The sequence below is a fragment of the Hetaerina americana genome, unplaced genomic scaffold (genome assembly GCF_022747635.1).
Source record: "Hetaerina americana unplaced genomic scaffold, ioHetAmer1.1.p SCAF_11, whole genome shotgun sequence".
NCBI classification, from domain to species: domain Eukaryota; kingdom Metazoa; phylum Arthropoda; class Insecta; order Odonata; family Calopterygidae; genus Hetaerina; species Hetaerina americana.
This window is the reverse complement of record NW_027286181.1, coordinates 41,846,277-41,861,195: the sequence shown is the minus strand read 5'-3', so window position 1 is coordinate 41,861,195 and position 14,919 is coordinate 41,846,277. Positions and strand designations below refer to the sequence as shown.

At 40.6% G+C, this 14,919-nt stretch overlaps 1 protein-coding gene across 4 annotated transcripts in view; it reads right to left on the bottom strand.

Annotated features, from left to right (window-relative positions):
* Positions 1–14,919, bottom strand: part of LOC139701047 (putative leucine-rich repeat-containing protein DDB_G0290503) — a 61,447-nt gene that overhangs the window by 25,423 nt on the left and 21,105 nt on the right. For all 4 annotated transcript variants that reach the window (XM_071599618.1, XM_071599622.1, XM_071599621.1 and 1 more), the window contains exon 3: positions 7,216–7,449. In XM_071599618.1, coding sequence (XP_071455719.1) covers positions 7,216–7,449 — 234 coding nt within the window. The remainder of the gene's footprint in view (positions 1–7,215; positions 7,450–14,919) is intronic.

Genomic DNA, 14,919 nt, shown 5'->3' with positions numbered 1-14,919 from the left:
TTTTACGGTTGGTGACCTAACACCCCCCGCCACACGCCCTTGCGGCGGCTTGCGGGGTATTATGTAGATGTAGATGTAAAGAAAGATGTCTACATCGACAAATGCCTAGGGCGAAGAGAGCAGTTTGCACTGAGTATTACAATTTCTAAATTTTATACGTATTACGAATGCAATATAATCTACAGTGGCACAGTGTATTGTATTTCTTGGTAATTTCACGATTTCCGGAGTTATTGTGCCTAGGGTCTATCGAGCATGACTGGTAAATTTCTACCTGCTGAAAACTCGTTAAAAGGCACCTTGCCAGGCGCACCGTCATTAGGAGGGACCTCAACCTCAGACCCCAGTTCTTCGCAGGTTAACCATGCTCTACCCTTCCCGAGAGAGATAAAGAATGTTCAGGGTCAACGACTCACGATAAAATGAAGAAATCAGGGTATCCGTGTACCTGGAAAACTCGAGGGAATAATAAGGCGAATGTTTTTGAAATCACGGCATGTGGAACATTTTACGCAGTTTAGTTCCCTGCCTTTCCTTTAAAGATGCGTTCGAGAGATCCCACTAAATCGCCCGTAATTGGGTATCTTTTGTTCCCTTCGTAGCCCCACGTGATTTTATTCCCGGCAAATATATGGGTATTAGAATCGATGTGTAAATAAGTTAAATGATTAAAGGTTTTGCATATATTTCAATTTTGCATAGTTTTATCTTAAAGCCGAGTATTTCTTTTTTTTCTACTAATCCCCGGTGAATTAATCCTATAAAGAATTCATCCTGGAGATGTTTACGTCTATCCAACCATTCTGTCACATGCATAGGGAATACTGGGCCATTATTGCCTCAAAATAAGTAACAAAGGAGCATAATTGACCGAGACTGGGTTCGCGATATTTCTTTCTCAGAATATGAAATGGGCAATATACTATTTCGTGATTTGAATCTTAAGAGCTTTAATAATTTTGCCGCGTTTCTGGATTCACGCCGACCTCGCCTCATTGGCTATTTTAACTAGCAAATTGATATTTAAACGTAAAATGGGGAAGAAGTAGGATGCAACACATTCGGAATTCACCCAACCAATGGGTTGGGAGTTCAACTACAGCTATATAATGCACCGCAAGCCGCCGCAAGGGTGTGTGACGGGGGTGTTAGGTAACCCGTTAAAGATAATAAAAACCACATTCAAAACCAACAAATTCATGCCAATCTACACCCAAAGGGGCGTATATATTCATGCAAAAACCTTTTTAACTTACATGCATGCAAATAAATTTAACAACAACTCCGCATTATCAAAGTCAACAAAGCACCAGGTACGGAAGCCGTACCTACTAGAATATTAAAGGAAATAGCTCCCGATCTGAGTATACCGTGAACAAAAATACCCAATTGTGTTTTGCAAAATCGGACCTTTCTAAATCTGTGCTGGTTGTGGCTCAGTATCTTCCTACAATCGAGAAATCTCATAACGTCATAGACAATAACGTGTTCTAATATTTTACAGGTGATCGATGCTAAAGAAAGGGGTCGGTAATTGGTTGGTTTCTCTTTATAGCCGACTTAATAGGTGGGAGTGGGAGCTAGCTTCCAATCGCGAGGTACTGAGCCTTCTTTTATCGATTTAAGAAAAACTTTCTAAAAGCGGGGCAGTCTGTAGCTATTTCCTTAAATATTCTAGTAGGTATGTCTTCCTTACCCGGTGCTTTGTTGACATTGATACTACGAAGCTGCTGTTCTATTCCCTTCTTGGTCAGTGTATTTGCTTCCCAGGGTGGTTGTGGAACCTCGTTTGGTGCATTTGTATATTTATTGTAGACGATCTCAAAAAACTTGTTTAAAATATTTGCCTTTTTCACGCTTTCTGCAATATGTTCGCCGCTTTCCGTCTTCAAAGAATTTACAGTTGGACGAAATACTTTTTTCTCTCCCAAATGCTTCTTTTAGTTATTATTCAAGATTCCTTACATTTGTAAATCCAACGCTGCATTATTTGAAAGATTAAATATTAAGTGGGTAGACAATTTTTTATTTATCTTCGCGAGCAAACATAGAATCTACAAGATCCTACATGTTCGGGGAATCATTATCATCGGGGCATCTATATTATACTATGCATTTGGTAGTCTTCGATCTACATGAAAAAACGCGATGCACAGCTCATTGCATTTTCAATTAAAAAGCTTGGCCGAGAAGACTGGATTCCTTGCGAACTCGGCAACAACATCCATTTTCTGAATCCCGAGACTAATTGGCAAGTATTAGAAGAGCCGCGTTCGGCTAATACGATAGTTCGGTGGCTTAAGAGGGCGAATCCCGGGTTAACGACAAAAGTGAGTCTAAAAAATTTTATTTTTTATTGGTAGTACTTCAGTATTGGACAGGCAATCAATCACATGTGTGTCGTAACATCTGGTATTTTTCCGGCAAATCATTTGGTGGAAGTCTCTTGGGTTTCACACCGTGTAAGATTATCTTTGAATTCCTACCGGAAGAAGACATGGAGAAGCTGACCTTGGTCCTAGGAAGATATATTATTATCACGGCAAATGAGAGTTTTTCTCATTTTTGTAATTTAACCTTCGGTTTAACTATTTTTCCCAAAATACTTTCTCTAAAAATCTAAACACACCAATAGGCTTATTACGAGAGCTGTTAATTCCGAGTAATCATCAATTTTTACTTACACCATTAGTTTTGAAAAACATTAAAGCTATATAATCACCTCAATGGTAACGTACATGCATTTTATACATAAGCTACTGCGTCAGCTGTTGCCATTAGAAAAGTGCTCAGTTTGCCTACGGCAACGCTGAAGGTAACACGCGACGAGCAATTCACTGCGATGAAAAATTGGAGTCAAATCAATGAATCTTGTACCAAATTACATCCATTACACAGCGGGTCAACAATTGAACACATTTCATTGTTTTTTAATTGAAACCTATATTTTTTAATTTTTGCCCAGTAAGTTCTGCGAATGAAAACTTATGGACACACTTCATTCAACAGCCTTCGTGTAACGTTAGCTTTGGCCAGAGGAGCAAATTTTAACGCTGGAAAGGAGTACGATTTGGTTTACGAAAGAGGATGGGCGGGGACGGCGTTCTTTTGAGCAGACACACACGTCAGGGGAGACGTGAAATCTCACCACCGCCGCCACCGTTCATATGCTCCTCCTCTCCCCCCCCTCCACTCCCCACCCCCTCCATCGAGTAAATGCACTCGGAAACAACAGAGAAAATGGAAACAAAAGCCTTTGCCTCAACACAACCACGCCTCTCCAGCCGGCAGTCCGCTGTAATCGCCCTGCGGGCCATTCATTCATTCTTCATTGTGTAAAGTGGGAGCCCAAAGGTTTCTTCTGAAAGTGAGCAACCCAGACGGGCCTTGAATTGTTTCGCTTGAGGAGTGTGTGCCGGGGGGAGTGTTCCCTGCAGGCAGGACTAAAATTGCAGGTGCGCATTGGCGCCGGGTATCCACGGGATACAACCGCGTATCCACGTCGGGTTGAGAAGCAGGAAGTGAATATGGGTTTCCTAAGTTTTAGTCATTAGGGGAGGCCACCGACAGCTTAGGTCATTAGGGATCGGTGGGTAATTTGGTAGGAGTAGGGTGTTCAGGGAATTGAAGCAGGATGGAGGGAAACCCAGCGCCGGCATTAGCTCTCTTAACAAAAGGCACCTAGGGATCCAGAGCTTAAGATACCATCTGACGGATGAGGGTCTAAACTTGAAGGGCTCTATGTGTGGAACCCACGTAGGGATCGGTATAACATTGCCACCGCCTGGATTCAAACCCGGGCACTCGGGACGGGAAGCAAGAACACAAGTCACCGCACCCCGGATCACTAAATATCCGTGAGGAGATCCAAACAGTGGTTACGAGGTATTTCGACACCATAACAGCAATTGATTCTTCACGAGGTGTTTATTCACGATTTATCATAAATATCTCAGTGGTCATTCGTGTTTTTTGCGGTTAACATGACCCTGGGCCCTACTCAGTAATTTTGAGGAGGCACTTTAGTGATTAAAAGTATATAGTTTTTCAGCAAGTTTCTGGAATCGTCGGGACTTCGATTGTTTTGCTAATTTCATTCCAGAAATTGTGAAGAAGAATTGACAACTTTCGCCGACAGCGTTAATGGCCCGAACCTGTTTCGCACTTACGACGGCGAATACTCCCACAATCAGGCATGATTACTCGGGCTTGGAGATAGGAACTCCTGGTTGTTCACACAGTTTAAGATCTCATGTATTTATGTGAAACGAGTACACCTTTGAAACAATCGGGAAAATCGATCACTTACTGCTCATCGCTGCCACATTTTCTTTATAATTAGTGTAAATGCTGTAATCACTGAACAAGGATTATAACATCCCTGTCTAGGAAGGAAACCAGATATGTATAAAACCAAGTTTTAGACAAGAACTTGGTTTCCTAACCAAATACCGGCGACGCATTTGACTTGATGAAACGAAATATTGTTGAATTGTGTAACCGGCAGAACATGCATGAGAGATAATAAATGTTTCTCTAATACATAAGTAAACCCATTTTTCCATACAAGTACCGTTTTTCTAAATTTTCTACTTCAGGAAAGCATATTTAGTTAAAAAGGTCGCCATTTTTTTCTCTAATCATAATATATTGGACATACATGTCCGAAACATTTCCATGAAATGAACTTTCACCTATAATTGTGTACTAAACTTGCATAGTTCTTCGCAAAGCTGGTCTATAAACATTCACGCCTACGCAGTTTATGAAGATTCAAGATTTTTCAACTCCTCAATATAGTCAGAAAAGTTATCAACGAGCTGTGTGGCTAAGGATTTTAACGTAAGAGGGTTAAAAAGTGAAGCTGATCAGGCACAGAAATGATACAATATTTTTCATGAGGGTTTGTATGCCCCGTGGGCGGTTGAGAAATATTGAATATTAGCAGCGTAATTATTTGTATAACACACATGACGCCGCCAACACTAGATATCGAAGACTTTCCTTTCAAATGCCATGCAAAAATCAAATCAAACTTCAAATTAATGATTTTTTTAAGAGTATCTTTAAAAATGGTCATAGTGTTTGGCTCTTGATCCAGATATGTCGGTGAAATATTAACTGCCTAAAATATTACGACTTAAGAAGAAAAACATATGCCCCTAAAGAGTTTAGGAGGACATACTTATATGTACATAGTGCTGATCATCTCCAGCATATAGTATTTTAAGCCCGTATGTAATTTATTGCCCAATCTTAACAAAGCATTCACTCGTAGAATAATGACATTAGCGCAACGCGTCCATGTCAATTAGAAACTAATGCTAGCTTCGATGCTTGCTTCAGTCAACATTCTCGGAAACTAATGCTAGCTTCGACGCTTGCTTCAGTCAACATTCTCGAAGTTATGGTCTTCTTAACACTTTTCACGATGAAAAACGCAACCTAATGACCTAATTTAAAAGTTCAATATTTATTCCTTAAATATTAAGCTTTGACATTTTTCTTTTAAAAGTTGCCGAAAATTAGCCTATGGTTTCGCATTTCTCGAAATCGTCCAACATTAGAGTCGAGGGCACTGTGGCCAGCATAAAAATGGTGGGAATATCTATTCTTTTCCTTCTCCTGATAATGCTCCCAAGAAGCAAAAGGAAGTGAAAGCAAAAAGCGAAGCGTCAAATATTTTATTTTAAAATGTCGCAAATTTTCGCGAAAATGAGTGATGTATCAGACTATCCACTTTAATATAAGCCGGCTTTGACCATCTAAATGATCATTCATGTATGTACCCCCAGCTCCAGTCAATCCATGGTTATTTTCTCACACTCAGTCAAATTTTCTGCAACTTGTCCCACGAATCAGTTACTTACTTCGGAAATCCATTCGAAGGAGTCTTTTGCGATGATTTCCCGCGTTTATAGCCCTAGTTTGATTCATAAGGTGCTACACTAGGTGCTAGGAGATTTATTTAATATGTCGCCATCAGTGGTCCTGTCACGTAAGGCCATAATTCCCTTTTCATACTAAGTTCGACTCAGGGTTTCACTGTACCCTTTTCGAAAATCCTTGTCGTCTCTTGCCAACGACCTATCCTCATGGGGCAAATGACCTCCAGAATCGATACCGTCTCCTTGAGCGAGGGAGAAAGCACACTGCTACACCCATATCTAGAAACATCATACGCACTTAACATTATATCTCTGGAAAGAAGAGACAAGATAGCGATCGACCTTCACCTGCACTGTCTGTAGTAGTTATTATCTAAATTCCTAGGATTGGATTCTTAGATGGGGAATAGGGAGGGGGAGTCTTGTAAGTAAGGAAAGGGGATATTATTTGCATGAAGCTGCGAGTTCAAACCTATTCGATCGACTAAAACATTCATTTCGACTACGTTCAGTATGGTATATTAGGGTTCGTTACGTGTTGCGACAAGTTTCAGGAAAAGATACGAAGTGCCATTTAACACTTTTCCTAAATTTTACTTCGATAACAGCCTTCCCACATGCTCCTGGCGTAAAGTAAAACACAGTTTATAAACTAATGAAAAGTGTGCGCTTGGCTCACCCTCCCCCTTCTCGCCATATTTTGAATATGAGAAATTCGCGGAACTGCATTCATAAGAATAGTCACGCAAATCATATAGAAATATTATAATTATAAAAATGAAGCATTTTTTTAACTGGGACTGAATCGATATTCCCTTTCCATTGAATATCTGTCGTTCTCCGAGCACACAATTATTTCATGTACATCTACAAAATGCCCCGCAAAACCGCCGCAAGGGCCTGTGGCAGGGGATGTTAGGTCACCAGCCATGCATCCACAATCCCCATTATGACCCTCCTACACAAATGTATTTTTCATCATGGACTGAACTTACATGCAACAATATTCCATTTCAGGATACGTGTATTCAAATCATGCGAGAAAACTGTTATTTACTTCGGGTTGCGTTACGGTTAACAAATGAGCGGGATTATTTCCAAATTAAACCTTTTTGACTACTATGTGGGAAAAAGGCAATAAAATTTATTTTTTTCTAATACTCCACCTGGAAGAGGTTTTCTGGAATCACTACTGGTTCTGGCGAACTTAATCAAGAAAAGGAGCACAGAAGTTAGAGGGCACTTAAATTTGATCGCCAAGGACTAACTGGCGTTACGTCAGTTCTTGAGGAAAGGTGTACATAATCGATCTTTATCACTGACTCACCAGAGTAACCAGCCTCGATGAATTGAGAATGTATATCTCCAAGTAACTGGGTTGATGGCCCGTAGCGTTGATGGGCACAGGCTTGGATACAGTGACGGAAGTTGCTGGAGCTATTATGAGGGAACCTTTGCAGGATGGTGGGAGTTCCACGGAAGGATGGGGCTGACTCTCGTAGTAGGTGAGCCGGATTCCTTCCAGGACAAACCAGTACCTACGCCAGCTGGAAACCAATCTCTGTAGGTTAAAGGTTAAAAAGAAAAAGTTAAAATACATATGCTGCTACATAAAAGGCATGTCGAATTATTTTGTCGACAAAAATCAATCCCTGTCATTTTAATTTGTGATCATACTTAAAAATTCTTTCTCCTATAAAAATTTAATGAAGATGTCTAAGAGATAGACTTATAGGTAATTGAGATATGCTTTTCGGAAATATTTCTGGTATACCAAAATAAAAGCATGTGGTGGAGAAAGCGTTATACGATTTAGATTGGCTGTCAACAGGAGTAGGAAAGGGAAGAGCGGAGTACAACAAAGAGAAACTGATTATTGCACACCTAACGTGAGTCTTGGAAAAAATTATGGAAAATAATTTCAAGTGGCATGATTAGTATATGAAATATGCCTACCAACCCATTTCACTTCCGCCAAACTTCCCCATATTATTGCAATTGCTCTGAAATTGAAATAGCCTCCCCCTCCATATTACCTTTTCAAACAACGTAAAAAATTGCAAACTGAAGTCCAATTTTGGACGAGGCCTTGCATTCAACTTGTTATCATAATCAAACACAGAAAGGGCTAAGACAACTAGAGACTGAAGGAACCAAAGAAATATTTCAAGCATAATTGGAATAGTGAAGAAGGATTTCTATCAAAAGAAACAAATACTGTCGGCTAATATTACATATACGCGCAGATAGAAAAAAGCGATTAATTTAACCATCCATACCGAATTTAACTTGAATGGCTGAGGAATTGATGATGGGGAAAGCAGCGTAACTACTTTTGAGTAGCGCTGGCAACATGTTACTACAGAAGAATGTTGAGAACAATAGGGATATACGTACGTATGAGGAAATGTTTCTTATGGCGGATGAAGACAAAATACCGTTGAGTTCATTTACAAGGAAAAGGAAATCAATTGGTTACATCCTAAGGCACGACAATAAACTGAAGACCATAACTGGAAACACAAATGGAAAATATTAGAGGAAGGCCAATAGAAAATCGCGAGAAGCAGTTGGTAGACGATATAAGAGCAAGACACCATTAAGATAAGAATGATAAGAATGGCAGAGAACTAGATAGCTGGAGAGTGGCTGCAAACAAATAATCGAAGTGATAACTGATGATGGAGTTCAACCACATTGAACAAACATTTCCGTTTCCAGCGAACTGGTTCCAGGTAACAACTTACATTAGATCATGGCCTGATGGATGAATTGTGGGCGATTTAATCGATAACACATTCCTAATGGTGTTTTAAGAATATTTACATACGCATAGAAGAACTGTATAGTAAAGAACTTCGACCAACAAAGTTAGACATTAAAAAGAATATGACGTAGAGGAAGATAGCTTAGGACCAGGCGTACTCGACAATGAGATAGAAAGGGCATTAAGGGAGATGAAACTAAATAAGGCCGTGGGGGTGGATAACATTCCCGCGGAACTTATAAAAGGCTTAGGAAAATGTGGGAGGAAGACGTTATATGGGCTGATCCGTAGTATTTATGAGGAAGGAATCTGGCCGAAAGACTTTGTGAGATCAGTTCTAGTTCCTATTCCGAAAAAGGTAAAGGCTACATCATGTGAGGACTACAGGACGATAAGTTTGATATTCCACGCAGCAGAAGTTGTTCTCAGGATCATAAACAAAATGATAGAAAGTAGGGCAAATGTTACTTAGGGGATGATCGGTTTGCGTTTAGAGAAGGGGAGAGGTACGCGAGATGCCATTGCAGTAATGAGATTATTAATCGAGAGGAATAAAGAACACAATCAGGAGGTATTTGCCTGTTTCGTAGATTTCGAAAAAGCGTTTGATAGAGTGAATTGGGATGCAGAAAATAGGAATAGATTGGAGGGATAGGAGGCTAATCCGCAACCTGTACATGTCTCAGACTGCTCAGGTGCGAGTGGGAAACGGGGAGTCCGGATGGCAGTGTTAGGAAGAGGAGTAAGGCAGGGTTGCCCATTATCACCGTTACTGTTCAACCTGTATGCAGAGGAAATGATTAAAGAGGCATGGGAAGAACTCGAGGTAGGAATGAAAGTGGGCGGGGAATTCGTAAAATCAGTTAGGTTCGCGGATGGCCAAGCTTTAGTTTGTCAGTCAGCCAAGGGGTTGCAAGCATTGCTGAGTGAATTGGGAATTCAGTGCGACAAGTATGGGATGAGAATTAACATTAATAAAACAAAGGTAATGCGATTTTCTAGAAGGAAAAAAGCTAAGCAAAATATTAAAATAGGAGGGCAAAAACTAGAGCAGGCAGAACAGTTTACGTATTTCGGAAGTGTTTTGGACCAACACGGTCAAAGTAGTAGGGACGTAAGGAGAAGAATTGCGCCAGGCCAAGAGGATTTCACAAGGAGGAGGGAGTTGATGACAGGGACGTTGAGTAAGGAAGTTAAGAAAAGACTCGTAAAAGCTTTGATATGGAGCGTAGCTATGTACGGCGCGGAATTGAAGCAGGAGGATAGACGTAGACTGGAGGCTTTTGAAATGTGGGTGCGGAGAAGAATGGAGAAGGTGAAATGGACAGAGAAGAAAACAAATGAGGAAGTACTTGGTATAGTGGGCGAAGAGAGGGGTTTGTTGGGAGAAATCCTAAGGAGGCAGGAAAAGTGGATGAAGGGGGTATTGACCGGCAGCGGGATGTTGAAGACGGTGATTGAGGGGAGAATGTTAGGCAAATGAGGAAAGGGAAGGAACAGGATAGGGATGTTGGATGGGATGAAGGGAGGAAGAAATTACTCAGAGATGAAGAGGGGCCTGATATAGAGTAGGATGATGTATTTTGTGTTTTTTTAGGAGTAATTAAATGTTTGTTTGGTAGTTGTGTCCATCCAAAAACCTACCTTAACCGGTAGATTACCTTTAAAAAAAAAAAAATATATATATATATATATATATATATATATATATATATATATATAATTACGTAAGCTACCGGTTAAGGTAGGTTTTGGAAGGACACAACTATCAAATAAATATTTTCTAACTCCTAACAAAACATAACCCAACATACTTCAATACGAGTCCCTCTTCATCTCCGAGTACTTCCTTCCTCCCTTCATCCCGCCCAATATCCCTTTCTACTCCCGCCCTTTCCTCGTTTGCTCAACATTCTCCCCCTCTGTCACAGTCTTCAACATCCCACTTTCTATCAATATGCCCTTCATCCATTTTTCCGGCCTCCATATGATTCTCCCAAGAATCCTCTCTCCTCGCCGGCAACACTTTCTCAGCTGTTTTCCTTTCGGTCCATTTCACCTAATCCATCCCTCTCCACACCCACATTTCAAAAACCTCCAATCTTTGTCTATCCTTCTACTTCAGTGACCATGTCAGCTGCTCTAGTTGTTGCCTTCCTATTTCAATGTTAAGCTTAGCCTTCGTCTTTCTAGAAAATGGCAAAAGCTTTATTATACAGGCTGGAAAATGGCAAAAGCTGTATTTATATTGATTCTCATCCCATATCTTTTGCACTGAATTTCCAATTCCCTCAGCAATGCTTGCAAATCCTTGGCTGAATGTCAAACTAGAGTTTGGTCATCAGTAAACCTAACTGATTGTACGAATTCCCCTCGACTTACATTCCTACCTTCAGTTCTTCCCATGCCTCTTAAATCATTTCCTCAAGATAAGTCGGGTAAGATAATATTTGACGCAGAAAAGATCCAAGAGAAATAGAAGGAATATATAGAAGAACTGTGTAGTAAAGAACTTAGGCCAATAAGCTTGGCCTTACGTAGAAAGAGAGCATGACGCAGACGAAGATATTTTAGGTCCAGGCATACTCGACGATGATACAGAACGGGCATTAAGGGAGATGAAACCAAATAAAGATGTGGGAGTAGACAACATTCCTCTAAAAGGTTCAAGAATATGTGGGAGGGAGAGGACTGATTCGTAGCATCTATGAGGAAGGAATCTAGCCGGGAAACTTGGTGAGATTAGTTCCTATTCCGATAAATGTCAAGGCTACATCATGTGAGGACTACAGAACAATAAGTTTCATTTCACACGCAGCTTAAGTGGTTATCAGGATCATCAAGGAAAGGATGGAGAACATGGCAAATGATAACTAAGGTGATGATCAGTTTGCGTTTAGGAAGGCAAGAGGCACGCGTGATGCCATTGCAGTAATGAAATCGCTAACACAAGCGCAAAAAGGAGTAGAATCATAGATCTTCGACTTGCAGGGCCAATGTTCTTAACCGCTTGAGCTATCCAGGGAACCTAAATTACACTGAAATCTGCGGGGGGGTTATGCAACCAAGTGACCCAATTCCTTGGCCAGGAAATGCTGTTCCGGAGCTGTTTCACCCACCAAAGGAGAAATGGACGAGGACACAAGAGGAAAAGATAGTATGGGAAGTAATCATAGAACGTCATAAGGATAGAAACGGTGCGTTTCATAGCACGCATAGCCAGATGAAGGAAACGAGCCATATTGATCATATACACATTTAATCACGAAAAACTTCTAAATGTCGAACATATACTTATGCACATGGAAAAAGATATAAGGAAAAGAGAAAGGAACACATTAAGGACAAACCCAGGAATGGTGGTGAAGGCGGAATCGAGCATAAGCGAAAAAAAGTTACTTGACCGGGAGTTGAACCATGCATATAATTTAAACAGAGAAGCGAATTAGCGCTAGCCAACAATAACACCGAGGAACGCATGCAAATAAAACTCACACCAATTCCAAATTTTCTGGGAAAAGAAGGAACTGAGTTCCTTCAAGGAAAGCTCTCAAGGAAGGCTCTCGGTTTCTTCTTTCCCTTAGGTGGTTTGGCCACCGAATATTTGGAATAGGTGAGTTTCATTTGTAAGGGTTTCTCTGTGTTTGGTTGGCAAGCGCTATCTTGCTTATCCGTTTAAATAAGTATTCACATCCTTGAGACTTTCCTTCAAGATATATGTTTTTCAAGGTGGCGACTTAAGTTCGAGAATTATTCAATTTAATCAATATTCAGGAAATTTTGAAGAAACAGGTCGAGGCTTTCACATAACGTCGGGATTTTGATATGGGAATCGGAAATTCATGCCGACAATGAAGTTCCTTTCAATGGTGACATCAGTTCGCGATTGTTTTGTGGACGGTAGCGCATTCAGGCCCAGGAACTGGAACTCAGGTGAGCTGACTTCAGTTATACCAGTGGCTCACAAAGCGAAGGGATATGATCTACAATTAAATGGTCTTTTCACCATCCAAACACTCAAGAGAAAAACGGAGGTAATAATCGACGAAAGAATAAGAAAAAAGTCGGAAATGGGAACCAGGAAATAAGCGGACGTCTGGTTATAGCTCGAAAAACAATGCTCACGTTCTATCAGAATATAAGTTGTTCGGTTGTGAATAGTTACAATTCGCTTTTAATTTTATTTCTGACACCGCAAGCCATTTTGAATTTGCCGAGTTGGGCCACGTAGGTTAAGCATCGTCCACTCCATGCAAGTTTACTTAAAATACAACTGAAAATGGATATAAATTTGTTCACTAACGATTTTTATTTCGGGGTGTGGTTTTATTTAATAGGGAAGCGTAAAAGGCATTTCGTCAAAAATGGTTTTCTCTATTGGTTTTATAGTTTCCATTAGTCGTATTTGAGTTTTAAAGGCATTCCGAAAAACTCGAAAAGTTACACATCGCAAAGGCATTTTTTGAAAAATAATAAAAAAATATTCTCATAAAATCGCAGTCGGGAAGTTCGTCACAGTTTTGATATTTCCGCAAAATAGAAACCGCGAAAATAGAAACCGCAAAAATATATGCACTGCTGAAATCAAGCCACTGCACGTTGGACGGGATTAAAGACACTATATTCTACGAGTTAATGGATAGTTTAAGTACATTCGAAGAAGGCAATATATGAAAATGTACCTATGTTCCGATGAAACCTGTGTTCACAGAATGCTAGTTTTTGGAGGAGGGATTGCATTAAAAAAATTTGGACGCATTTCGGTGACGTCATCCTAAGTGTGAGTTTGGAATATCATCTGCTACGCTGTCTGGAGCCATTCTGGCAAAAGACTTCTTTCCAGTTTTTTATTTCTTTATAGCGCATCTGCGAGCAATCCTTCAGGGCCCCCGAAGGCGGATGGCAGTGTGTGTTGGGTAAGGTCAACCAATGCACGAATATATTCTTCAAAAATAGAAGGACAATTAAAATTACCGTTAGGGTATCAATCACATTATTTTTTTTAAGGTAATCTACCGGTTAAGGTAGGTTTTTGGATGGACACAACTACCAAACAAATATTTTATTACTCCTAACAAAACACAAAATCCATCATCCTACTCTATATCAGGTCTCTCTTCATCTCTTGAGTACTTTCTTCCTCCCTTCATCCCGTCCAACATCCCTATCCTGTTCCTTCCCTTTCCTCTTTTGCCCAACATTCTACCCTCTATCACAGTCTTCAACATCCCACTGTCGGTCAACACCCCCTTCATCCACTTTTCCTGCCTCCATAGGATTGCTCCCAACAAACCACTCTCTTCGCCCACCATACCAAGTACTTCCTCATTTGTTTTCTTCTCTGTCCATTTCACCTTCTCCATTCTTCTCCACACCCACATTTCAAAAGCCTCCAATCTACGTCTATCCTCCTGCTTCAATGACCACGTTTCCGCACCGTACATAGCTACGCTCCATATCAAAGTTTTTACGAGTCTTTTCTTAACATCCTTACTCAATGTCCCTGTCATCAACTCCCTCCTTGTGAAAGCTTCTTTTCCCAGCGCAATTCTCCTCCTTACGTCCCTACTACTTTGAGCGTGTTGGTCCAAAACACTACCGAGATACGTAAACTGTTCTACCTGCTCTTTATATGATCCTGATTCCACGCTGCATTTTGGTGTCAAGAATTATTCTCGATAAATAAAATTTTGCTCGGAAATCGTACTTTAATACCAAACTCGACAAAATTCGCATATGTACTTGTGGTATCTCATTACCTTGGAACGATTCGCTTGGACTATGAAAGTGTTATCATCAATGAACGAGATATATATACTGTTACTGACAAGAGGGGACGAAGATGTGTGTTGCGACGAGAGTTAGAGGCATAGAGCTAATGCGATTTTTAGAAATACCCGTCCAGTATCATGAGAGGGTACTGGTATCCCACCCTCGTGATCCAGATTCAACTCCCGGCGGTGAACCTACCACAGGCATCGCGATCACTTCTTCGGTGCCATGTGGAAATCACTTCAATTTGAGTAAGCCGCCCGCCGGATGAGACGCTTAACTGTGGACACCATTGCTCCTGTCGTTAAGAGTAGTCAGATGCCGACGCGGGATCTCTTTCCACCATTCCCTGAATATCCTTAATAGACCAAATTAGCCATCTAACCCGAATGGCCTCAAAAACCTCAGATAACAATCGCCTTTCCCGTTAACACCGATCAATATCGTACCCAATCATTTCAAAATTCTGAAAATGTCGTATGAATAATGTCG